Source organism: Hylaeus volcanicus, chromosome 7 (genome assembly GCF_026283585.1).
Source record: "Hylaeus volcanicus isolate JK05 chromosome 7, UHH_iyHylVolc1.0_haploid, whole genome shotgun sequence".
Classification (NCBI taxonomy): domain Eukaryota; kingdom Metazoa; phylum Arthropoda; class Insecta; order Hymenoptera; family Colletidae; genus Hylaeus; species Hylaeus volcanicus.
The window spans coordinates 19,066,686-19,092,738 of record NC_071982.1 but is presented as its reverse complement, the minus strand read 5'-3'; the positions used below and the strand labels follow the sequence as shown (position 1 = coordinate 19,092,738).

General features: G+C 48.0%; 1 protein-coding gene across 5 annotated transcripts in view; it reads left to right on the top strand.

Annotated features, from left to right (window-relative positions):
• LOC128880508 (uncharacterized) overlaps window positions 1-21,801 on the top strand; it is a 261,987-nt gene extending 240,186 nt beyond the window's left edge. For all 5 annotated transcript variants that reach the window (XM_054130692.1, XM_054130690.1, XM_054130691.1 and 2 more), the window contains 4 exons: window positions 2,110-2,347; window positions 13,273-13,384; window positions 15,708-16,052; window positions 16,427-21,801. In XM_054130692.1, the coding sequence (XP_053986667.1) occupies window positions 2,110-2,347; window positions 13,273-13,384; window positions 15,708-16,052; window positions 16,427-17,013 (1,282 nt within the window). In that variant the 3' untranslated portion in view covers window positions 17,014-21,801. The remainder of the gene's footprint in view (window positions 1-2,109; window positions 2,348-13,272; window positions 13,385-15,707; window positions 16,053-16,426) is intronic.
• The last annotated feature ends 4,252 nt before the right edge of the window (window positions 21,802-26,053 follow it).

Genomic DNA, 26,053 nt, shown 5'->3' with positions numbered 1-26,053 from the left:
CTCTTAATGCTTCGATGCATTATTCTGTAGCATAAAAAGTCCCAAGGGTATTGAGAAAGTAACGTGCAATTTTTTAGTTCTCTGAGAATGTGATCACATGTGCTCGAACCTTGGCGAACGTTAGCACATGTGTAGCGACGTATCGATGACCCATCTACCAGTTCTTCGAAAATCGAGAAACATCAGGGTACTAGCTTGACTATCCTCAAGATTCTTCCTATCCTCAAGATAAAGAACCCTTCAGCAGCGCGATAATTCACAAGAAACATCAGGGAGGTGAGGGGGGGGGGGGGCGCAGAAAGGCCAGACAAATTTTCCTCGCCGGTAAAAAGACAAGGCGGAGGAATTTCTCGTTAAGGATACCTCTATTACAGTGGGAACAGGTAGATCCTGGTTCCATCCACGTCCCCGCGGAAAGTTCTCGACGGAAGGTGGAACGTGGAAGAAGCACGATTTGCGGTGCGCCGTCAATCTCGCCTTCCATCTTTCGAGGTGTACCCGGTGTACACCAGCGAACACGGCACACCGACGTGGCCGCGGCCACGTCTACGCTTTCTGTCGGTACGCCGTTCGGCAAAGTAGTTTACCCTTCAAGTTTTAATTATCTAATTAACTCCGTCAGATCGATAATATTTGCCTGTGTAATTAAACCGCCAACTAAGGTTAACAACTTGCGCCCGCGCTTCCAATAGTAGGTCGCCGAGGTGAATAAGCGAGAGGGGAACGAGAACCCGATATCTGTCTGTATTATTATGACAGCGGATCCGCGGAGGGGGCTTGAGGGGGAGGTCCCGTGGATATAACGAGCGAATTAATTGCTCTCGTAATTTTTGGCCAAACACGACCTGATTGGAATAATACTGTAATGATAACCAAGCTAGTACTCTGATGTTTCTTCATTTAGAGGTAGATGGGTCATCGACACATTGATACACATCTCGCATTCCCAGAGTACTAAGGAATTCTTCACGTTACTTCTCGGAATCTTGGTACTTCTTGTGTTACAAAACAATGCACGGGGAGCGATTCGAGATTGTAATACTCGATAGCAGGGGAGGTATCGACTCCTGTCACTCTGTCTAAACACAGCTTCCATGTAGCAGACATTTAGTAAAGGGAATCCTAGCCAAGGATTTCTAGACCTCCCGCAGCAATGCAACGGTTTCCCCATGAGAAACTTCTGCAGTTGGGCTAAAACTCGAAGAACGTTCAGAAATACGCGCCCCCATCGAGAAAGGTGCGAATGTATGCGCGGTGGAGCCGGCACGGGAACGGTAGGCAGAGCCAGGTCTCCATTCGTTAAAGTTTACATTGAGAAAAGCTCTCGGGGTGCAGCTACGGCAAAGCTGGTCTGAACAAACAATTGCAACGAGCTCCCAACTAATCTGGTGTGCCGACGAGCGGCAGCCAACCGTGGGGGTGGAAAAGAGAGATCGGTGGGATAGGGGTCGCTGGAAAGCGGGGCGCGAATCGAAGTAGAATATCAACATGGCTTCTCGAACTCCACTGTACTCGATGGTAACTCTCCGGAACTGAGGCGAAATCGTAAACAATTTCTTTCTATTTATTCGGCCCAGTTTATCGCAATCAGTTCAGTGACTTGTTTTAGGGATTAAGTGTTGGTACCACGGAAATTAGGGCTGGAGCACGATTAGAGTTTGACGTGGTGTTAGAAGATATTTCAGTTTTTCCATTGTCAACTTTGAACAGCTGCAAATACACGAATGAGGTGACAGATTTACATGGATCTTCACACGTGTTCATCAAACAGTAGTACCATCTTTAAAAAAAATAAAACGACGGACCTAATAGCGCTGTCTCTTATCGAACGACAAAACTTGTTGAACAACCTATTACGTAGTAGTATATTTATATTATATACATTATAGTATATAATAGTACGTATATTCATGTCTCTTAGGTTTTACGTTACCGATGAAACTTAAACAAATATTGCAAGGCTCGGGAGTCTCCACGCTTCGTATCAACAATTTCGTAGCTTATTTGAATGAGATCCACCGCAAAACGAATCCAAGCTCCGCCACGCGTGGAGCTTGTCAGCGTCGGAAGTGCAGTCGCTTGACCATCGGTGTCATCTTTCTGTTGCAGGCACAAGCGGAAAGTGCAGAACCTGTTACCGTGCAAGAGCGCAGCAGGAGCAGCGGCGGCGGCGGCCGCAGCCGCGGCTGGCGGCAGGAATCGCGTGTTGGGCGACGGGCAGCCGCACGCCGGCACCGGAAGCGCGGGTGGCGCGGTGCTGTACGAGGACCTGCCGGAACCCGTGACGCACTCGCAGCTGCACAATCACCTGCCCAGCCACCACCCTGGCCAGGCGCCGACGATCGAGGTACGAAATCCCGATCATCGACACAGCCTAAGGGAACGACAGCCGCAGCAGTTGCAACGCTCGCGGCCTCCCGTGCCGCATCATCTCGACTATCTCGACTACCGGGACCCGAGGGCGATACTGCGCGTCCAGGATAAGCCCTCGAGGGCGGTCTTAGGGGGCTATAGAACGCCGCGAGCCCTTCTCGCCAAGTCTCAGGAAGTCCCGCTCTCGATAGCCACCCACTCGCCTCCTCGGTGCACCGCCGCGACCAGTCCCCTCCTGAGGAGCGGCGGAAACGTTCTGAGGAACAGCCACTTGCTGCTGGCCAGTCAGAACGCTCTGATCACGAGTCGGCAACCCCTGCCTCCGACACCTCTGCCCATAGACATCCCCGATGTCCCTTGCATCCCAACCCGTACGGGCGCCGAGGTCCTCCTGACCGACGACAAGTATCTCAACGACGGCTGCGTCTCCGGTCGTATAGATTCACGGATGCCCATCACGCCGACGCATCGGCCCAGAGCCTCCCAATCGAACGAGAAACCTCGATGCACCGCGATTCAGCAATCGGCGCAGAGACTCCTGCATAGAGAGGAGAACGGCAGGAGGCCTTCGGTCGATTCCGAGGGGTACTCGTATATCGACTTCAAGGACACAGAGCTGGAGTCCGCGAGATACGATTCGAACGACCATCGTCAGGATAACAACGCGACGGGGCTGAGAATCTCGTCGCTGAGGTTATTCCGGTCCTCGTCGTCGGTCAGATCGAACTCGATCGATTCGGACGGGTACTCGTACATCGTGGACTCTAGGAGGGCACCGGGCACCGCCAGGAGGATCGTGGCCGAGGGCACCGAGGAGGAGGTGTGTCCGTTGTGCACGATGCAGCAGATACACAGCCTCCTCAGCAAGCCCGAAGACATCTATTTGAACGTGCAGACCACGTGACACATGTCCTTCGCGGGCGACATATTCTCGTAGAGACTGGCCTGTCTCGTGTGTCCATCCCTGATCGGGAGCTCCAGGTGTCTCAGGGACTCTTGGAGCCGTGAAAGGGACAGAGGACGGTTCACATATCCCGTGATATCGTCGGCCACGATCGCTCCCAGCTCGTGGCCCTCGCGTTTCGGTGCGAACTCGACGTACAGTAGAACTCCGTTTATATGAACCAATCCGGGGGACGAAGGTTCATATAACGGGAGTCAAATTATCCCCGCTACTTGCAACTTTTCGTTCGAATAACCGGAGTTCGTCGGATAAGTGAATTTAATCATACTTTTTTTGCTAATTTACGAACTGGGAAATCTGCGAGGACGGTAGCTCGACGAAGCTTCCTAAACGAACAATTTATTTGGTTAAAGATTAAAGGTAATTATCATTTAACGAACTTAAAATATTAACCGCAAAGTACGTTACGTTGAAACATTAATAACTTTCATTCAAAGACTTTACTGATTCTTCGTAGCTTTCATTAATTAGTTCAATTTTTTTCCAGCTGTGATTTCGGTTGTAACTGCATTAACCCTTTGCACTCCGAATTTTCTGATTTCAGTACATTTTTGTCAAGCCTCGCTCGACGTATTCTTTGAGTATTTCTTTGAATACATTTTCTTTTGGGAAAAGAACGATCTTTACCTTGTCGTTGGTCGAACGATCGGATAATTAGAGTGACGTTTGCCAGTAGTTCAGATAATAGGAGTCCAGCAGAAGTTCCGATGAATGGAGTTCTACTGCGGTGTCACGTTCCATCGCAAGCTCTTAGGTAGTCTAGTGTCTTTCCCGGTTGGTCAGCGAGCGAATCGAGGCGACGTTCCATTGGTTCTGTTTAGTTTGCGTGGTCGTCCTTCGCGTTGCATTCCGCGATCGAGATCGTTCGATTTCGTTCGTCGACGTCGGATTAGCCTGATCGTTGGTTCGGTTCCACGTGCTCGCTATCGGTGACGAGGCGAAGACACTAGAGCGGACTAGTCAGTATTTATTTTGTTACGCGGCCGTGCTTGCACAATCATCGGGAAACGGGGGCCCGTGATATCGATATCGTGAGGTTCGGAGCGCGTAAGAAGAGGGCGTGGGGCCTTAACACTTCCGGTTGTGCGGGCACGGCGAGAGCTAGATGCACTCCATGGTTGTAAATAGATTAGAGACTCGCGAACGATTGTAAATAGTATTTCACGGAGCGAGGCGAGGGAGAGAGAGAAAGAGCGAGAGTGATTAGCGAGCGAGAAAGAGAATATATATACGTATACAAATATATATTAATATAAAAGTATTAAAAGACAGTCAGAGAGTAGCTGTGCACCCGCGTGAACGATGAATTAACCAGACCTAAGTTTCCCCGTTTGTATAATCGCTCGAGTAACTATTATTATTATGACGATCGCTACCAATCGAGCCGATTAATTATTATTATTTATTGTCGTTATTGTGTCTCATGCCGTGGCCGGTGCGGTGATCTGTGTTTTGTAAATACGAGCCCCGGACGGTTTCGTGGTTACGGTTAGGGCCGTGATGCCGAGAGGAGAGCAGAGGAAGTCCTATGTATATTGAAGTACCGAGGAAAGAGGGAGGAAAAAGTTTGAGAAAATAAAATTACTTTACTGAAAAATTTGACGAGGAGTGGTTATTGACCCGGTCCATATTGATCCTATCCCTCGCATCCATCGCATCCCTTCGCTGAACGCGCGGAATTCCAAGTGGAACGCGACGGGAAACGCGCGATTATCGATGCCGGGAGTCGCGGATAAACGGCGAACGAATCGATAAAGAGAGAAGCGTGTTAACGATAGAGTCGAAACGGATATCGGACCAAATCGTCTCCCGACACAATTCACGTGGACACGGAATAACCACTTCTGTGTTCAAACTTTCTCTAAGGGAATGAAAAATGTACGTCGGGTGTTCCCCCTTTTCCAGAGGTCCTCCGACAAACGTGACAGGCTCTCCCGCGCAGATAAACGCGTGGCCGGGTCTCTCCGTGACAAATGAGACCCTTTTGGAAGCAACAATTCGGATTTCGTTCGAGTTCAGATCTATCGTTGCCTTTGGCTCGCGGGTTAATCCTCTGATGTTACTGTTTCAAGCTTCGTCAGTCAGAAATAACACGAGAGAAACCGTCGATGCCAGAGTTCGAGTCGGGGACTTCGAATTTAATAGTATAACGAGGGTAGTTTGGATCATCCCTGACTGGCTAGGATAAAGAGAACTCTAAGAACGCGTTGCAAGCACGCTTCATTTGTTTGTTTCGATTGCGTTAAGAGTACGCTCGCTTCTAATAGTCGAGGAAAAGGTTTAGATTTGTTCGAATCGAGCCCGTAGATAGTCCTGCTTGAGCTCTTTACAGACTAGTATTTATCGGAGGCGTCACTTTAAAATGGACCATTTAGAAATCAATTGAAGTTTTAATTGCACGCCAAGCCAGCTTGGACCGGCAACGTTAACTTCAATTAACCCTTTCAGTCTTCATTTGTGCCAGCAGAGGGAACGGGTTTTTCAGGGCAAAACCTGAAGTGGGTGATTCGAATCAATGCTGATAGCTTAGATACTGGCCTTTTCTCGGCTATTAAAAACGAACGATTCTTTGACACTTTTCTCGATACCACCAATCAAACATTGTTTTTAAATTGAGGAATCCTTTGCACTCCGAATTAATTTATTTGAAATTTAAATACATAAAGAAAGAAACAAATTCATTTGAATACCAGTTTTGGTACATGATATTGATTTGGACACGAAAGAATATCGAGTCACACTCGACATAAGAGTGCAAAGGGTCAACATCCCGCTACACCATACAAGCGTGATCTACTGATTAAAGTGAGAAATAAACGCTTCATTTTGCTTAGAATAAATCACGTGCGACTTCCTCTCGCAAGTTTCTCTACTTTCACCTGTAGAATACGCTCCGCTAAAAGGTGTCCCCCATTCAGCTCCGGAACGAGTCGCACTCGACCGAAAACAAAGCCAGAGAGGGATGAAAGGAAGCACGTAGAGGACCAGGGAAAAGGCTAGGAAAATTCGATGGAAAGATCGACGGACCATTGCGTCACCTTTGCTCTCCTACGAACGAAAAGGTCTCTAATTTCGCAAATGGGACCAGCGCGACCATCTCTCTCTCCGACGTAATTCAATTGCTCGAAGCACGTTTCTATTTCTCCCCGTGGTATCCGAGATCGACCACCGCTGAGGATTCGAACGTTATCCTTCGATGTTCCTTCCCGAAATCTCCTCCGGAGATCCCGAATGCGTCTGACGATCCGCGAGGTCCTCGTCATTTAGATCGATCCGTTACAATGAAGCTGACGCGCGCATCCTGTGCGGGATAATCGAATAAATTGGCAATCTGTGTCACCCGGAAGTCTAGCGATTTAATATCCACCTGTTGTCGCCTCGATTACGTGGCTCGATCGATGTCGCGACGCGTCGTTTAACATCCAGGCCACGGGTGCGCGAATCGACGCTGGCCTGGCGCGAAATCGAGAGTCTTCCAGGAGCCTTTTCATAAAAAGCCTCGCCTCGGTGTAACCTCGATCGTAGAATCCCAAGCTCTACCTCGGGAATTCTTTCGTCGTCCAAACGTTAGATTTCCGGCCTCGTTGAAGCCTGCTTTCGGTCCCCGGAGCGCAATATGAGCCAATAAACCTCCAATCTTGAGTTTGGCCCGTGCATCGATTCGTCGTCCCACCTGTTGTTGGCTCGATTACGGGCCTCTAATCCGCATCCTGGCACGTCGTTAGGCCACGAAACCGCGGTAGCTTCCCGACAGCAGCAACGTAACACCGATGCCCGGCGGGGAAAGGAGAGATCGGACTTAGGAACCTAATGCAATTGCCGCTCGTAACTAACAATTAACAGGTTACGGTAACGTGCTGTGGCCACGGCATCGCCTGGCTAGCGTGCACGATGCGCCAGCGTGGCCTGAAGGGTGGTCGATCTTCGTTTCGAGGAGCATGCGCGATCCAGGCCCACGATGGATCCATCGCAACCGTGGGACGTCGTTACGTAGGTCGGATATCCGGGACGTTCGGTCGTTTCCATGTAAGCGGTCTTCCCTTGACGTTACGCGGATACAAACGTAGCTCGAGGATAACTTAGAGGTAGTTGCGGCGATTGTTCAAATGAGGATAGCGCAGGATGCGGGGATGGGGGATTCTAGAGTGCTAGGAACTGAAAGCCTTCTGATTGATACGAAGTGAGCTCGAATTAAGACGTTCGTGAATTCACGTCATTTCAAATTGCATTCCTGGTTACGAAAAAATTATGAAGATCTTTTTATTTGATACGCCACATATTTGGAACATTGATATTATAGGTTCAACAGAGAATAAATCAGACACCTCTGCCATCAAGAAGCTGTAGCCCCACGAGCCTCCATTCGTGTCCAAATGAAGACACATCCAAACGAATTAGCATCACCTCCGAAGGCGTTAGAATCAATGATAGGCCGTTATCGTACCCCGGGCATCCCCGTTCGGAATTAATGGTCGAGTGGTTTCTGAATTATTCGATTCGTTACGTTTATCGTCACGCGAGCGAACGGACGGCCTCCGGGGTCGGGGAATTAGCAGCATCGTCGATAGCGTCGTATTCTTCGGGCCCGGCCCGGTAATTGGAAGAGACGCAGTAAATTAGTCGATTAGGAGGACGCGTTATCGCGATACAATGTGACGGTCCGGCTAGGTGGATCGGGCATACGCCGACGGACATACACACGGCAAACGCCGGCCAGGTTAGGCGCGTTAGGGACAACCCATTAACCTCCGTGCTCCACGCTATTACGCCACGGACATATTGCTTCCTGCTGTTGGCCACGATGGCTCGGGGCTCTATCTCAATCTCGCTCTCTCCCGCCTCCTCCGAGGGCTTCTTTCTCGTTCTCACGGCTTGATCCGGGCTTTCCTGAGTCCACCTCTTTATCCGTCGCTTTATCTCCTAGGTCTCTGTGTTTCGCCTCGCCTCCTCGTCTTTCTCCGTTCCACTCTTCCGTTGCGTTTCTGTAAACGGGATATAATAAACGCGACCGAGATTTCCTCCCCATTACGCGAATCGTGCTCAAACGGAATTTACGGGCGTCGTTCCGAGAAAGCGTTCCGACGCTTCGATACCCGTGAAATATCAAAATCGTTTCCCACTCTCGGGATAATGATAGGCTATCCTTACACCGGGAAATTGAAAGACGGGAGGATCGATTATAATTCGCTTTAACGGGTTGGATATGCTACCGTTTTGCTTCGATAATACATTGCGTGAAACTTGCGAAAATTTCCATTAAAGCGATCCTTGCACCGAGACGTCGGAATTATTCGCGTTTACCTCGAAAAATGGCGCGACAAACCTTCAATTAACCATCGTCCTCGCCAACGGAGAGCACTCCTGTACCTGACGGAGTTCTACGCGCCTTGGAATTCCCGAGACGACGCGGATAGGAGCTGTTATTCGAGAAGGAAGCGCTCGTTCGCGATGCGCTCTTATTGGAAAGAACCCTCGAGGTATACGTCGGCTGGTGCGCCTCGCTAAGGGCGACAATTACCTTCGTCCGGGGCCCGTCCAAACGAGACGCCAGTAATCGAGTGATCCTCCTTCGAGAGTGATAATATCGCACTCGGAATCTGTATTCAGAGCAAAGAGCCGTAGGCGTTTGCTCGGGCGTCTATCATCGGGGCGCATCTCGATTTTGGTAGTTAGAGGAATCGCGATTCTTGGGGAAGATAGCCCCGTCGATTCTCCTCGTGCGATTTTCTAGACGACAGCCACTGTCGCGAAGACTGTACACAGTTTTCTCAGGAAGGTCCTGTGCGTCTTTATCCAGTAATTATTTGGAGGGATGGGAAGTATTTTAGAAAACAACATCCTCAAGCTCCTCTTAGGAAACCCTTTGGTAAGAAAAGTCATGGAACGCGATGATAACTACATCATTAACGCTAAAAATAGATTAATTTATATCTAAGTAGCTCTTTGTAATCTTGACAAAATTAAAGCATCACTCGTTCGAAATTATTATAGTATCTGTACGAGAACTTTCCCATAAAATGACACGTAGAACTATATGCTTCCCGTCCGTTAAGAATTGATCGGTCTCCCCTCGATGTTCTGGAGAGCTCTACGCCCTCTCAAAAAGGGCCAATAACTCGGTTATCTCGACGTAGGATTGCCAGCAATCGAAGAAAAGTTGGCAGCGCGAAGGGCGAGAGTGATTAGACGAGATGCGAGGAGACAAGCGGAAGGGAGCCCTCTAGTCAACGTTTGGCAAAAGCGAAGCAAAAGTAATCGAGCGATCCTCCTTTGTGGTCGACGAAGCCGCCCGTGGGACTCCAATTCGAGGGAGAAGCCGTCGGTTTCGTCTCTGCTCCCTCGCGATTCCCTAGATTACCAGGGTAACTCGATTTAGGCGATTCGAGGTCACGGGAGCGACAGATCATTTCAGGATACCCGATCGCGTTTCAGGACCGGGAGCAACTCGGTTCGTTCGAGTCATTTTTGGGGTCGTCGAGGTTGAAATCTGACGTTGAAGTGGGAAGGGGTTGATTTGAGATGGCGTGGTCGGTTCAGATCGTAGGAGAATTGACGCACGTCTCTTGCGCTCAGATGTCGAATCACGCGAGTGGAAATCTAAATTGAGTCGCCTTAGACAGATACCTTAGAGAGAAGTACACGTGCATCGTAAGTGCATCATGGTGGAGTGAAAACATTCCTCCTCTTATTCGGAACAATTCATGCCTATTTAAAACTAACATACACGGAACTCCCTTGCCAGTTATACTACCGAGAGCCCTACAAAATTGAAATATTTCGACTAGTATACGAGCTCTACTGCAGTTCCACGTTGGGACGTCGACGAGAAGAGCGGTACGCAATCGGAAAATCAACCCCATCAGATTTTATTAGGAAGTACTTGGAAAGTACTCGAACCTCTCCTCGCTATTGTTCCCTTCCGCCATCGTTGTTGCAAAGCTGTAACACGGACCCTTCGACCGCTTGGCACTTGGCGCTCGCCTGTAGCCCGAAGCTATTCTCAATGAAAGTCTCGAAAAGGAGACTCGCATTTCACCTCACCATAAGCTCCCAACGTTCACTCCCGATCTAGACAAGGATTAATGGCAAGCTGATCAGCATGCTTAAAGTTCTGTGTAGACAAAGCATGCGAACAAATTTTCTTACTCGTTTCAAGCGCAAGTGTCCAATTACCGTAAATAAAAGATGGAACGACCCAGCTCGTAGCGAATACACGAAGGAGGGGAATCGCAAACCGCGGTGCGCCATTTGTTCCCGTTACGCGATACGACGAGACCCATTAGACGACTTAGACGAGTTTCTGCTCGCGGAGGAAAGACACGGGAGACCAGGAAACGGGCTGTCGCAAGACGAGACGCGCGCGAAACTGGGTTAACCGGAACTCCGGTGTTAAATCGCGTTGTGTCGTATCGATCATAACGTCGTTCCTGGCCCTGTCGCTCGTTGAATTTTTTAGCGAGTTCGCGGTGACGTCCCGGGAATTAATTACGAGTCTCGGAGTTTTTAGAACTCATTCAAGACGACCGCGATTTCCTGCCCGACTTCTCGCCCTCGTGCTCCTCGAATAGGGTCGACGCCTTGGGGAAAGGGTTAACGCTTCCCAGAAATAAAATTAGCCCTGGATAAATCACGCGTAGGAATCGTTGCTTGTTATTCCCGTCGGTTCGGGATCTTCGGCGATTTAAGGATTAACCGACGAACCCCTCGTTTCCGCGTGATTCGCACCCGAGTCAGCGTTTCCCGGATCAAGGTTCGCACGGAGGTGAGGGAATTCGGAAGTTCCTCGAGGGTGTGTGGGACGGGGGAAGGCAAGAACGAGTTAATCGGCGGCCGGAAACGCGGCGAAAGCGCGTTAGGACTCTCGGTGGGATTCGCGCCCCTTTAATCCGCGTGGGCCGCTTGGAACAACTTCGGAAGAACGCCGAGAAGTCGGAGAAAAGAATACGCATCAGTGGCAAATGTAAAAGCTTGGGATAATAGTATCGTAAGTGGTAAATAGTAAATTTTATTTTCAATCACGCGTCCGTCAACAAAATAAAATAATGTATTTTATTTGGAGAATATTGAAAACAATGAAGCAGTGAAGATACTTGCCTCATCTATTGCTACGAATCGTTGCTAGCCCATGGATTCATGCGTTACGCAAATATGAAAAACGTACACAGAATGAACGCATTTATACAGAATGAAATATCGATATATTATGAGTATATTCAAGAGAAATATATTCTGCACGCGCTTTGCATATGTTTCCCATGCAAGCATACGCCGTAAAACGAATGCATACAATCTACATACAGTCCAGCCATTACGCTATTGGCATACATGTTTAGCGACATACCGGATACTTCATTTTTATTTATTTCCACGATTTATTTTCATCGTCAAGAATTAATCGAAGTGCGTGCTCCATATACAGAGCTGAAATATTTAATTCTTTACTGAAAATATTTCAGTTGGACATCTGCTATTTAAAATAGTACCTGCAATATTTCGACGATGCGTAATTGATGAGTAATTCAAACCACTCCTCAGAGACAATTTCAGATATTATTCTGAATGTTGTCAGAGCAATCTTACCGTTTCTCGTTTTTTCTATTAAGAAATTTCTGATACAATAAATGAAGTAAACATTGGTATATCACAGAAGAGCTTGGGATAAGAACCAAACCGTTCCCCAGCTGGCAAACCTGTCGAATACAACCTGGCAAACTCGGTATCGATGGGTACGCATTCGATCCGAAAAATGGAGTCGCGACGACGAAAAAGGTTCGCGCGGGAACGACTCGTTTCGCTTTAAAAGAGGACCGTTTACAGACGGTGAAGGTTTCTCGTCCTTAAGCCAGGAGTTTACAGCGTTAAGGGGCTTTTCTTTTGTAGGAGTCTAACCGAAAAATAAGGCACGGGGATTCGAAGCCACGATCCTCGGGATCCACAGTCGACCGCTTTACCTACGCGACCAATCCCGTACCCTACGTTTCGTGTTCTTATTTGACTCCTTATTGTTGGGTATGGGAGGCGCGGATACTACACTCGGCTATCCTGAATTGACATTCATTCGCCCTCGAATGTCTGTTTTCTCGGGTTTTGCGTCTCAACAGCAGTGCGCGCCGCACCCTCTTTCGCGAGTGTACTCCCCTCTCTCTTTCTCTCTCGGGTTTCGCGTCTCAACAACAGTGCGCGCCGCGCCCTCTTTCGCGAGTGTACTCCCCTCTCTCTTTCTGGAACGTTGTTCTCTCTCGACGCCTCATTGTTGCCCGCTCCACCGTCCTTCGCGTGGCATTGTTGTTCATCGTCATTCATCGTCACTGGCCGGTCCTCTTCGGTGTAGTTGCCGCTGTAACCCCCCATCCCGGACGAGCCCCCATATGTAGGAGTCTAAACGAAAAATAAGGCACGGGGATTCGAAGCCACGATCCCCGGATCCACAGTCGACCGCTTTACCTACGCGACCAATCCCATACCCTACGTTTCGTGTTCTTATTTGACTCCTTATTGTTGGGTATGAGAGGCGCGGACACTACACTTTATTCCTCGTTACCTCTCGCTTAGCACCGAGCGGAGCAGTTCCTTTCGCGGCGAACCACATGGTCCTCGGCACGAGCAGTATCGCCCACTTCGACACCCCCGCATGATAACTTGAAACTACACAGCGAGTCGGAGAAGTGGCTAATTGACGACTTCGAGGGATTTATTTTAAATTTAACTTGCTTTCGCTCGAATTCTTAATTTCCAAGCAATATTTTTCTTTTTCTTATACGTATCAATTTTTTGATATTCGTCCTACGACCTGAATCTTGTATTCTATAAAAGCATCAATCCTTCGACGTCATCGATTAAACAAACAATTGTACACAAATACTCGCTGTGATTCGCTGTAAGCGATACTGAAAGACCTCCGCGCCATACTAACCACTGTTTCACTTTTGCAACAGATGCTGGACGTCAAGGACACAGGCAGAGGAGTATTCGTGTGCAGCAGTCCGGGTCCTGATCCTTACACGTCGCAGGACCTGTATAATCCAGTCTACGAGGAGCTCAGCAACGGTGAGTTGTCCGAACGAGCCTGTTACGAATTTTTTCGTCACCCAATCACTGCGCGTAAATTCCCCAACGGAGTACAGCGAATCGTTTCGACGCACAAATGCAAATTACACGCTCTCCTTCTAGATGAGACTCGCCTGTGAGGACTCTGAGGAGTAACGCTCGATCCTGCTGAGAGAGAACATAGGTACGATCCAAGTACACGCTTCCGAGGATTGCCGCCACTCATGCTGGCTTAACTTGCGATTAACGTGTGGTTAAATTGAATTTGAACTTTGCTATTAACCGAGGCTAACACTGACTTGCGAGTTTCTTACGTCCGGGACACCCCGCCTTGAATTAATCGTGCATCCTCGCGTGGCTGGTCCTCTCTACGTTCTCTGACGTGGATTTATAGTCATTCAGGGAGTAGCGATTGGACAATAATTGCATTCAATACTTTTTGTTTTGTCCATTTCGTTTTAAAAAAATATTCAAAGTCTTCCACCGTAGGCAAACTCGCCCCACATTTATATCAATGAGGGTCCCACAAAACTTATTCCAGACCACATCATCGATCTCGAATCGCCGCTTGAATGACTATGCCATCCAATTAACGGTTGATCCAGCGAGGATAGAGCTTCCTGCCTCTCAGTTCTCGCGGAATCCCGAGAACAGCTGGTTTTCCTAAACGAGAGGAGACTCTAAAAGGCCAGGCTTTCCCAACTCAATTCTTTCTGGCGCTTATCTCCCTATTAATTCGACGAACGGTCGGCAATGAAGTTCCGTGTCTAATCTCTGCCAGAACGGAATCGGAAGCTGTTCATCTTCTTCCCCGTGTATCTTGTTCCTTTCCCGCGGCGAGTATCTTGATAGCCTCCCCTCTCGCCGTGCATCCATTCCCCCAGCACCTCCCACTTAGCTTTCGGTGGAAGGAGATAAGCGTGACACGACCTCTGACTTATACTTCCCATTAGTCGAATGGCTAATTAGCATGGTGATGAGACTTTCGACGTTTGACGAGGACGCGGTAATCGAATATACATGCTGCGCCGACGAGCCTCGCTCCCCTAACCCGTTGTCTCTGTAACCACGTATGTTCCCCAGCTACTATTAGCGCTAGACATTCGAATTTGTCTGTCGAGAGACTCGGAACATTGGAAATCGCGAGATTGCAGTCGCTCGGAACGTGAGGTGCTATCGGAAGCTGTTGGACGCCTTGCAAATGAATTTTGTAGGAGTGTAAACGAAAAATGAACCACAGAGATTCGAATCCTCTTAAAAACAAAACGAATCGAAATCTTTACGAATAGATAAACATCTCTATTTATGCAAGGCTGCGAGATCGATCGAGCCTATCAAGGAAGGATCCATTTGGGCCCTCGCGCAGAACGAATCCACGCACACCAATTTACCTTGACGGGAGAGATCGTATTCCAGGTTCTCCTGGACGATAATTTGTCTTGGTTAACGTCACCACGGGGGTGGTTTTGTCCTCCCGAATCCCCTTCCGTAGGAAAAAGTTCGACCGAACTCGTCGAAAACCTTGAAACTTTTTACCCGAAGCAACTTTCGGTCCTTGTCTCGCGATTATTGCGCGCGAGCCATCGCGAGGCGCAATTCGTGCAAGGCCGGTCCACGTATTTTGAGGTTTTTGAATTATTTTACGCGGTAACGAATTCCTCCCCGTCTCGTGGAATTTAGGCTCCCCGGGGAAATCCTGGCTGGCTCGCCATCGGCATCGCTTCGAGGACCGAGCGACAAACAAGGAAAGGTACACAATAACGGAGATTAAAAGTGCAACCAGGGTAAACAGACAAGTACTTCCCTCCTACCCTTTTTAAGCGAATGAGAGCGCACCTACAGAGAGAAACTAGGGTGGAACGTCGATTAGGAGCTCGGACCGGAAAGATTTTTATCAAACATAATAACACAAAGCTAACTGAAAGCAATCATACAGAGTGTCATAGAGTCGACCTCCCTAAAATACTGATTGATAAAAAATACTTTGAAACCCTGAAACAACTTTATGAAACTCCAAGGATCACGAGCTCTCATAAAATCGCTGCTTTTAAACAAGCCAAAGTAACAAACCTCTCTTCCTCCGTTTACAAGTAAAACCACCTTCCGATATCATCGATTAATCGGTCCCAAAATGTCCCCAGCGACGATCCTGCGTTCACCTAGATCGAGAAAGCACGGTTCCAATTCCATCCACGCCGTGATCGTAACTTTGACGCGACGAAGAGATTGCCAGTTAATTAATTAACGTGCCGTCCAATTAATTATCACTGCTGGACCGAGCGACGAATGCCACGGGTGCTCATAAATTATTCATCCGTTCCAGGGGACCATCCGGAAACGGACGAGGAGAGCGAGCTGAACGCTCGGAACCGGCTGCACCATCATCATCGGCATCATCATCGGCCGACGTCGTCGTCGAAGCCAGCCAGCGAGGACGAGTTCGCCGAGGACGAGCTCTCAGTTGGCGAGCCGTCCGAGGCGAGGATGCTCACCTCGAGCGGGCCCACCTGGGGCACGTGTCCTGCTGGTGGCAGGCCACCGCGGGAGAGACGCGGTAGGAGCCCCAGGAGCCTCGATAGACGCAGACGAGACAAGAACCACGATGTGGGCGAGTTCCACGAGGGGATGCTCCTGGACGCGTTGCTGCAGCTCTACCCTAGCGTCGCTGGTGAGTTCCGCTTTGAACTTTGTGCAGAAAGAGACTAGAAAGAGCTGCTCTCTACGGACGTACAGTTCCCGGTATAGGTAGAATCTTGGGCACTAGTGGTGTCTGAAGATGAGTCACTGTGTTAGAATTGCGTATAGGAGGACTGGGGAGACTATAGTCTGAGAGTGTTCATCTTTTTGCAACCACAGGCCCTCAACGCCTAGTGAACTTCTTTCCCTTCATCTTTGTTATTCAGGAAAGTTATTATAAATATAAAAAGTTTCATTCTACACTCGAAAGATCCGAGTCAGGCTTCGAAGAGTACATCCTACCACACGAGTCCCAACGAGTCCCCAACCAGACTTCTCCATTGACCCTAAAATTTGTATTTTCAGGCGTGGCTGGCACCCGAACCAATAGCAATTACCGCCAACAGTCCGTCCCATCGGTGGCCCACAGATTACCGTACTTCGTGCCCCCGATGCCAGCGACCCAGGCCCTCCGAGTCGAGGAGAACCCGTACGAGAGCGTTCCGGTGTTGGGACCCCTGCACCACTACTCCAGCCAAGGCAGAAGCAACAAGGACAGGTCTCGCAAGTCGAACGACAAGTACAAGTACTCCTCGCAGTACGGGGCCGAGTACTACGGGCTCCAGAACCAGGACACCGCTCCTGTCTACACGCAAGTGGGGGCCGAATACTCGGACACCTACTCGCAGCCTACGGATCGGCTCTACAACGAGGACAAGTACACGCAACCCGTGTACTACGGGCCCAGGGACGGCGATCAGATCACCACGGGCAGGCTGTACCAAGGTCAGCCCGACAGCAGCTTCGGTAGCGACAGTGGGTACAGCCACCACACTTCCGGTACCACTGGCACCACAGGCACTCGCAGCAGCAACTCGAGGACGAATCATCGGAAGGACAAGCATCGGAACTCGCATCATTCCCATCACTCGGCCGACTACATCGTGTCCTAATGATCGATCGCGTGGGGGACGATCGAGTCCGAGGAGGAGACGGAGCTTGTAATACTTTTCTAACGAATGTAGCGATCCCGCGTTTCCTTTCGCGTAATTTATTTTATTGTTTTCTTTTTTTTTTCGTTCTTCTCCTCTCCTTTGTTTTGTTTCTCACCAGGGAGGAGAGCGTTTTATTTTCGCGAAACGACGGTGCTCGCGGTATGTTTTTTTTTTTTTTTTTTTTTTTTTTTAATTGTTGCGCGTGATATAGTATTTTAGTATTTCGAGACGTGTCTGGGGGATGAAGGGAACGAAGAACCGTACTCCGATGGACGATCGAGAGATTCAGGGGATATATCCAACGCAGAGCAATAGAACGACTGTTAACGGGATGGTCTATATGTGGGGGGGAGGGGGGTGCGTACAGTCACGCAAACAGTGATCTCTTAGTGATTTAGCAAGACTATTTAACAAATTATTTGTAATCCAAATGAGACTCAGGCTGGTACCAAAGGACGCTAACAAGTACTTCGACTTTTTAGCCTTCTAGTTTGTAATTTATACAAGTAGAGCTACTCGCGAGACGATTTTTTAAAAGAAGAAACAAAAAAAACTAAGTAAAGAAACGCTGACGAGTTTCGTGCGAGACGTGCGACTACCTTCTCCGGGAAAGCTGCCGCCGCGTTTCATCGTGAAACGAAGAGAAAAGGAACGAAAAATATATAAAAAAAAAAAAAAAAGAAAAGAAAAGAATAAAAGAGGAAACAGTCCACTGCCAAATAATCCTAAATAATAATCCGCAAAAGACTGCCCCGCGACTGAGAGATATCTGCCAACTGGTTTCGTACAAACAAACAAAAAAACAATTTGATACGACCGCGCGATAAGAGAATTCGTCCCGCACGTTTCCCCCATACGCCCCCCATCGGACTGTAAAATAGCACCTAAATACCTTCTCGCGCACCTAGCTACACTCACGCGCAATCCCACACACGTACGCGAGCACGAGCACGCGCGAACTCACACAAACGTAGTTTCACCGAATATAATAAGCACGCTCGTCGAGTCGCAATTTTATCCTTCGTCAATTACAAACGGTAATTATCGTAGCACGGATAGCGTAACGTGCCAGCCGCGTAAGCTCTAGAGGAGGGACGGTTGGAAGGAAGCTCCTATATTTGCAAGCTCCTGTATTTCCCGCGCGAGGCCGCGGCGCGCGCGTTCGAATAAGAAAAAACGATCGAGGAAAAGGACCGTATAGACGGGGGGCTTTCGCCGAAAGCCTTACTTTTGCAAAGCCCGCTTTTGCAAAGAGAATACATAGTGTTCCTTCCGCGAGCCCTCTCCCGCTCGTACGACATTCTCAAAGCCCTCCTCCGACGGCAGATGGTTGCTACCCAAGACGGTTTGTTCGCCCCGCGCATCGCGACGTTTCCTTTCGCAACGGATCAAGTCGACGATGGCCTATCGTCTCTTTGAATACGTGAAACGACCTCTTTGTGGGATCGTCTTTCGGAATACGCGTTCACGGAAGGAACGGGAACGCGCGCCGCGGGATGACGTTAATAATACTCTCGCAGAATCGTGCCCTTGCCCCCCCCCCCCCCGCCGCCGCCCCCCGCCCACCGCCAAGAATAGACGAGGACGTTCCTCGTCGGCGTTATTGACGTTATCTCGCGCAGACCATGGGATTTCTAACATTTGGTAGTCGCACGATTTTACGCTCGCGAGACGCTTCGATCATGCTGCCAGAGAGACAGACCAACGTGAGAGAGAAGGATTATCGAGGGACAGTGGTCTTACCGCAGTCGGTGACGAGATCGGTTGTCTGCTGGAGGTGAAAGACAAGGAAACTTTGTTGGAATGATTGATAAGGGACAGTTTTTAGTATCAGACTCGTATTTCACGGTTTGACTCTCTGGTTTGGACTTGGGCTCGCCAAATTAATGTACGAAGAGATTTTGCTATGATTATATTCAAGGGTGGTGGCCTCTTTCAAGCGATAACTATGATTGAAAACAAGAAAGTTGGGGTGATATTTATATACGCGAATTGTATTGGGATATTTATTAAATTAAGGCATGGAAACGTACGCATTATGTATATAAAATCCTTTGCTTGGAACTTATTATTGAGAACGTGTAGAACGTGTAAGTGATGGTACTATAGAATTTATAGCTTCTAAATATCGTACCAAAGCAAAGAGTCAAAACATGGAATAGGAAATACCTTATTTGAGGCTGAATATTTCAAAATTTCTTATTCAAAATTTGCGTCAACTTCGATGGAGGCCAGTGTCTCCACCCGTGAGTCACAAGGGTGGTTCACTCCATCCGAAGAGTTCTTCGAGCGGACGACTGATTTGGGCCCGGCTGCGGGTTGTACAGACGCCCGCTGATATACATACATACAATATACAGAAGCAACCATACCTATACATAGTATAAGTGTAAGAAAGTAGAGATCTATTCGCGAGCGACCCTGTGTAAATATGAGACGAGAAGCGAAGGGAGAGTGACGCGTGGGAGCGTCCGTATTCCTCCGGTGTAGCATAGCTGTATCATATCGTTATCAGACAGTGTGGGTGCGTGTGTGCCATGGTGCGAGAAAACAGAGATCGAATTTAATATATATATATATAATATATATATAAATAAAAGTGTATAATTTTTAAATTATTTATAAACGAGCGCGTTGCTTTGCGTCAACGGCAGCTACGCGTGCGCAAGGCGAATGTGAAAATGCGAGAGAGAAAAAGTGAGAACGTAAGAGTGGAAGAACGATTGAAAAAGTTGCAGAGAGTGGACATTGAATTATTCAAACGGGCCGTCCCGGAAACGATTCTTTCGGAATCCCGAGCACCTCCCTTCCGCTTCTTGGTACTGTACACTCTTTAGGTGCATGTAGAGCGAATACCTCGCGACAAAGAAAAAAAAAGATCACTCTGTTGTAAATATAATTTTATATGTACGACCCGGGGAATTGGGTGTGTGTAGTAGCGGACACGCTACCGGAAGCACGCGGAGGACCACCCTCTCGAGCACCCCTGACTACTCTTCCGAATAGAACAACAACAGAAGGATGAATAGGAACACAGGGACAAGACAGTTGCCATAGAATTGGAATAAAATGGAGGCTCGTTAGATAGAAGACTCTTAACCGTAGAAGATTTTTTTTAAACTGAAGAATTCACACAGATTTTGCTTTGCGAAGGCTTAATATTTGAGAATATATACAGCAATCTGAGGTGCACTCGAAAAGGACAGGAGAAGCGTGACCTCAGCCTCCAAGAAGCATCGGTACTTACAAAACATCCTGAACTCTGCTTTGAAGCAACCCTTAACGTAATATCTGATTCTTAGTCCATTTACAAACTTTGATCCAACCCTATCCCGACCAAAATCACATAAATCATATCAGTAGTGTTACTGAAGCTACTATTACCGAGAAACCTTTAAAATCTCTCCCCACAGACTATGGAAACCGCGATTCATGTTTGAGAGAGCGTATCCAGGGGTGCTCCAGTGGGACCAGGGGTGCGCGGATGCAAACGGAGGTGAACCGTGGGTGGTGTTACACGTACTTACATCGCGGGAAAGCGCACGACCAGTCACGTATGATAAAAGATGCGTACAATCAAATAGTGCGAGAGAGAGAGAGAGAGACGCGTTCGCGGCGCGGAAACGCTCATGCGCGCAAACGGTGTCGAGGTAAACGCACGACGGAATTAGAAGACGAGGGACAAACGCTTTTTGTACGATTTTACGTCCATGTTAGTCAGAACACGTTTTTCAAGATCGTTTTTTATATATATAGTATGCGGTATATAAGTATAATATATGCAAACACAGACACGCGTGTACAGTAGGTACGACGAAACCTAATTTATTATCATTGTTCTTATTTAAAGTGGAGAGGGGGGACGTTGTTGTGAACCCCTTGGCAGCAATCTGTATTCGCTACCCATGTACTTTATCGCTATCGACGAATTGTTATATCGACCCTGATGCGAATCGTGTACAGTGTATTGATTATTATTATTATTATTATTATTACTATTATTATTTTATTATTATTATTGTCGTGCGTCGCCACCAGAGATGAATTCAGAGAGTTTTATTTCGCTTTTCGTATCTCGTTCTCGAAGAGAATTCGCGCGAGAACCGAGCACAAAGAAGCGCGGTAACGTTAATTCGTTTTTTCCCAATCCTTTTGGAACGCCGTATACGAGTTGCGAGATTTCTTATTTATTGTTGCGTTCGAACGGGGGCAGGGACGCGGGGGTGTCGCGTTCCTCCCTTTCGGTCTCGCTAATTTTAGCTGCGATTTAGCAATATAGGCAGAAAGAAGCAGAGGGCAGAGGAAAAAAAAAACATAGGCACTAGAGTACCTCGGAAAGATAACAAGTAGCACTCTTGAAAGTTAGCTTGCACGGGCGTTCTCCTTTTCCATCGTGCCGCGTTGCAATCGAACCGTGAACGATCGGGGTTCGGGGGTGAATCAAAGGGTGAATAGAGAGAAGGGCGAAGATCGATCGTCGCGTGGGGCGACGTAGGGAGACGGGATCGTAAAAAGAGCACGTTAAAACGGCCCGATCGACGGGGAGAACACCAGCTCGCAGAACAGGGTAACTAGCTCTAACATCTATCTCTTACGTCACTTAAGAAACAAAAAAAAAAAAAAGACTCTATCACACTCGTTCACCTTATGGTACCACAGGTTCACTCTAATCACGAATGTCGGCCAAGGCTAACTCGAAACACTATCACACCTTCGTACTAATAAACGATTTACTATTCAATTTCATCGGATGCCTACGTCATTTCATTCTATCCCCCAATCGACTATCGGGGGTCGACGTTTTGCATACCAATCAAGAGCGTTCCGCGTGATTTTGTTCCACGCGGTAACGAATCGAACGATTTCGTCGTGGAGGGGATGATGTCTCAAAATAAAACGGGCCAATCGACGATGTTTAAACATTCATTAATCAACAGGAACGAGACGAGTGTGAGTAATCCGCGGCAACGTCCAACGACCGCGAGTATAACCCGGACCGGCGGGTCCAATTTTGCGCGCATGTTTTCCATTAGCCGCGCATCGGTTAACACGAATGCAAATCGCGAAATCGCTCGTCGCCGAATAAACTTTTCATCGTTCCGCGCGCGTTTACGAAATTTCGCAACGCGCGGAAAATGGTGGCCCCCGACCGAAATTGCATCGTTAACGGCGCGAAGATAAAGTCTACCCCTTCCGGAAAAAAATCACGGGGGTTGGTCTAGATTTTCCACCAGGAGGAAAAGGAACATAGTGGAAATTTAATTGTAGAGTTGGATCTCGACGAGCGGCGATGATCGATCATAATATTTCAGGGTAGTTTTCAGAGAGAAAGGAGGAAAACACGGGTATTGTCTATTTTCCAAGAATTGAATGGTATTTCGATGTTCCTTCTTCTGTAATGAAATTCGGTGCAGCATGTTACCATTTAATTTAAACAAATTTTTTCAATAGACGCAGAGGGTACGAATATTTATGAGACCGACTGTAGAGCGAGAAACATTCGCGAAAAAACTCCCTCCTGCAACAATCACTTGAAATCCTCGAACACATTTCCCAACGACAAACTCGCGAGGATTGTAGGATCTAAGCTCGTAGCAAATTTTCATCAGAGGTCCGGCGCATCGACTCGGAACATTATTAATCAAGGTAAGAGGCAAAGAAATTAATTACGTATCTTAAGACAACGCGAACGGCGAGAAAGCCTCGCGTCGGAATGAAAGGTCCCGAGAAGGTGCGAGAAACGGCCAGCTGGATGCAAACAAGAACCGCATGACTGAGCAACCCGCGATGATCAATATTAATGAAAATCAGACGCGAGCGGGGTTAGGGGTGGGCTGCCCGCGCATAAAATGTTGCCTCTGTTGCCTTCTTTTCCCGCCGGGATTAACCGTAACCCCGCAATATTTCAGTTTAAATGAAATTTCGCCAACGACACCGTCCGAGCTTATTAATATATACTTGTTTACGGATTCATCAAACACAGAAATTATCCGATTAATACACTCCTGGTCGTGGCTATTAATCGGAGCGCCAGCTATAGAAGTAATTAAAACAGTCTTTCTAAAACAGTAAATCCAATTAGTCCGTTCAATGAATCACGATGAATAAACTCCTAAATTCCTTTCACTTCTGACTCATTATAGTCGTTATCCATTTTCCTCGCTTCCGCGAAAAACGTTTCTGCTTCGTCGTCTGTTATCTACTCGCTTGACGAATAATCCGTGCACACCCCATAAAAATATTCAAAAGCCTTTGTTCTCGTGCCTGCACTTTCGAATTATTACATCTGTTTTGGAAACTGCCGATATTCATTTCCTTAACGACCGATCCTTTAAATAAGGGTGCACCATCCCTCCAACAAACACCATCGAGGTACTTGTATCGAACCTGCAACGTTGAATTTTAGGACGTCGCGCACTCTAGGCTATCCTAAGACACGGCTTAGCCCCGAAGTGTCTTTCAGAGAAATAATTCCGCCAAGGAAACGAACCCTGGGGGTTGGGAAGCGGGTCGTCGACGAGGAAAAGCGCCCAAGACAAGACGGAAGAGAGCATCAAGTACAAGGAGGACAAAAAAGAGGAACGTTGGGTGGGGGTGAAATTAAAAGGTCGCGATACTCCAAGATGGAGAGCAGGATAAGGGTGAAAGAGGCAAATCTCGGGGTTCAACCGTATCTTCCAACAGCTTTCAGGAGCCGAGAGTGTTCTGCGATTTGTCCGCTCGCGGATCGCAGCGTTGGGACATGTTTTCCTTATGCAAAGCCTCTACATTTTTGAGGGCCGCGTTCTCGCACCGTGGCCTACTTCTTTTTCTATTTTTTTCGTGGCCTCTTAGTAGAGGTTACGTGGAATTGTGACTGAAATAGAACCTCGATTGACACCTATCAACATGTCACGTAAAGTGTGAGCCACGGAGTAATCACTAACGTTACCGATCAACCTGACAACCGTGATTGATTCAATCCACGTTATTAACGAACCTCGTTATCATAATCGAAGATACCGATGCCTCCGCGACAATACACGGAATGATTAACCGAAATCGAGCGCTGAATATTACAAAATTAATCACAAAGTAATCACAAAGTAATCATTGCCCAACTCCCGTGCCCGATCCGGTGACCAATTTTAAAAGCCGTCGAAACCCGATCAGGAGGGGGATTAATTATCGGATTTGGCGAACCACCGATCGTCGGGGCAAAGAGGCGTTTTATCGCTAGCGAGCTCGATCGCAGTTCTTTTTTTTTCCCCGCGGAAAATCCTCATCGAATCATCGAGCCCCCACTCGATCGCGCGGAATTACGCCGGTACACTTGTCGTCGTGCATAAATCAGCGAGCGTTTGACCGTGGACACGGTCCTCTGTTGCTTGGCCGCTTTGACACGGGGTTTACAACGTTGAAACGCGTCGAGAGAGCGTCCCGCGATCAAAATATCATTATTCCCCGTTTTACACCCTTCGAAACTCGATAATACTCTCCCGTAATTGACTCGCCTCAATGAATGACTGCGGCGTGGGTGCTATCGTCATTGCGGGTAATGACAGGATTAAAACAACGTACGAACCAATCCTGCCGGCATTTAATTATTAGCGACGCTCCCTCCCCTCGACGCCCGACACCTTCATCCTCTGACAACGGTCCAGCTACCAGGATATATATTCAGAATGCAGCATTTTATTGACCGACCGGACAATCGAGTCGCGTATTTACACGTACGAGCGACGAGGCTCCCCCTACACTCTCGGGCTATAATTGAAATTTAAAACGTACCGACATCCGGGGGATTTAACCGCGTTTCATCGAACCCCTACGCCGAATATTCCCTTGCCAATCGTGTAAACGCGACGAAGGTTGCTCGTGGCAAAGTCAATTCGTCGAAGGACGCCGCAACGTTCGTCCGCTTCCTCCCTTTGTGGTCTTGTCCCCATCTATGCAGGTCTACTGTTTTATTCACCGAAATAACCCTCTGTCTAGAAACCATCCTAATAAAGTAAGTTAAAATTTTTCAGTAAAACGGTTCACGAACTCCCTAAACAACCCCCTACAATCTTCCGGGGCATCTCCACCCAAGTATCGCAGTACGTCTTCCACACGGCTCTGGTTTTTATTGGCATCGCGTGGTGGTAATTAATAACCATGCCTACCGGTGGTCCGATGCGTATAAGGTACATTGGCCGTGATTTATGGCAACGTAATGAAGTCTGTTCCCCGCAGGAGCCCGGAGAACCGAGGGGTTGCGGATCCGCCGCGAAGGAGAAGAAAGGAAAGCTGGAAGATGCTTCCTCCTTGGTGGCAATAACGCGTGTCCCACCAAGGAGGGTGGTCTGCATCTGGCGAAGATGTCTGACGCTGTAAAGCGCGTATCGCGCAGCTGAAACTAACCGCCCTGGACGGAGGCGTTTTATGCGCATTATAATTCTTCTTAGTAGGAGGGGTTGAGTGGACCAAAACGAAAATTAGTGGATATATAGTAAACTCGGGTTAGTTTAATTACACATCTTATCATATTTTTCTTTTAAGTAGAAACTACGCATGAATTGTAAAGTCTCTCAAATGGTTCAGCTACGAAATTGCGATTCTACCTCAATAAAGTCCAATTTGATTCTATTTTGCTTCACCAAGCCCCTAGTTTCTTTGCTCGCCTCGCATAATCGAGGATTCGACACTGAATTTAAACTGCAGCTTAGCAAATTTGCATTCTCATCTTGCCCGTGGACAAGACATGGTGGAGAAACCTCGGGGAGACCTAGGCGACGCGAAATAAGGCACCGAAACTTTCAGGGAACCGTCCTCCCAGGAAAGAGCAGTCGGAAGAAATTGGTCTGACGAAAAATTTATGCAGGGTCGAGTAGTCGGACACGATGTCCACGAGGTACGCCGCGACGCTCGTTTTATATTCTGTGGCTGGATGCCACGCAGCTCCTTCCGTTCTTTCCTTTTTTAAAAATTCACGGGATCGCCGCACGATCGACGTCCCTTCGCTTCGAATGATACCGAG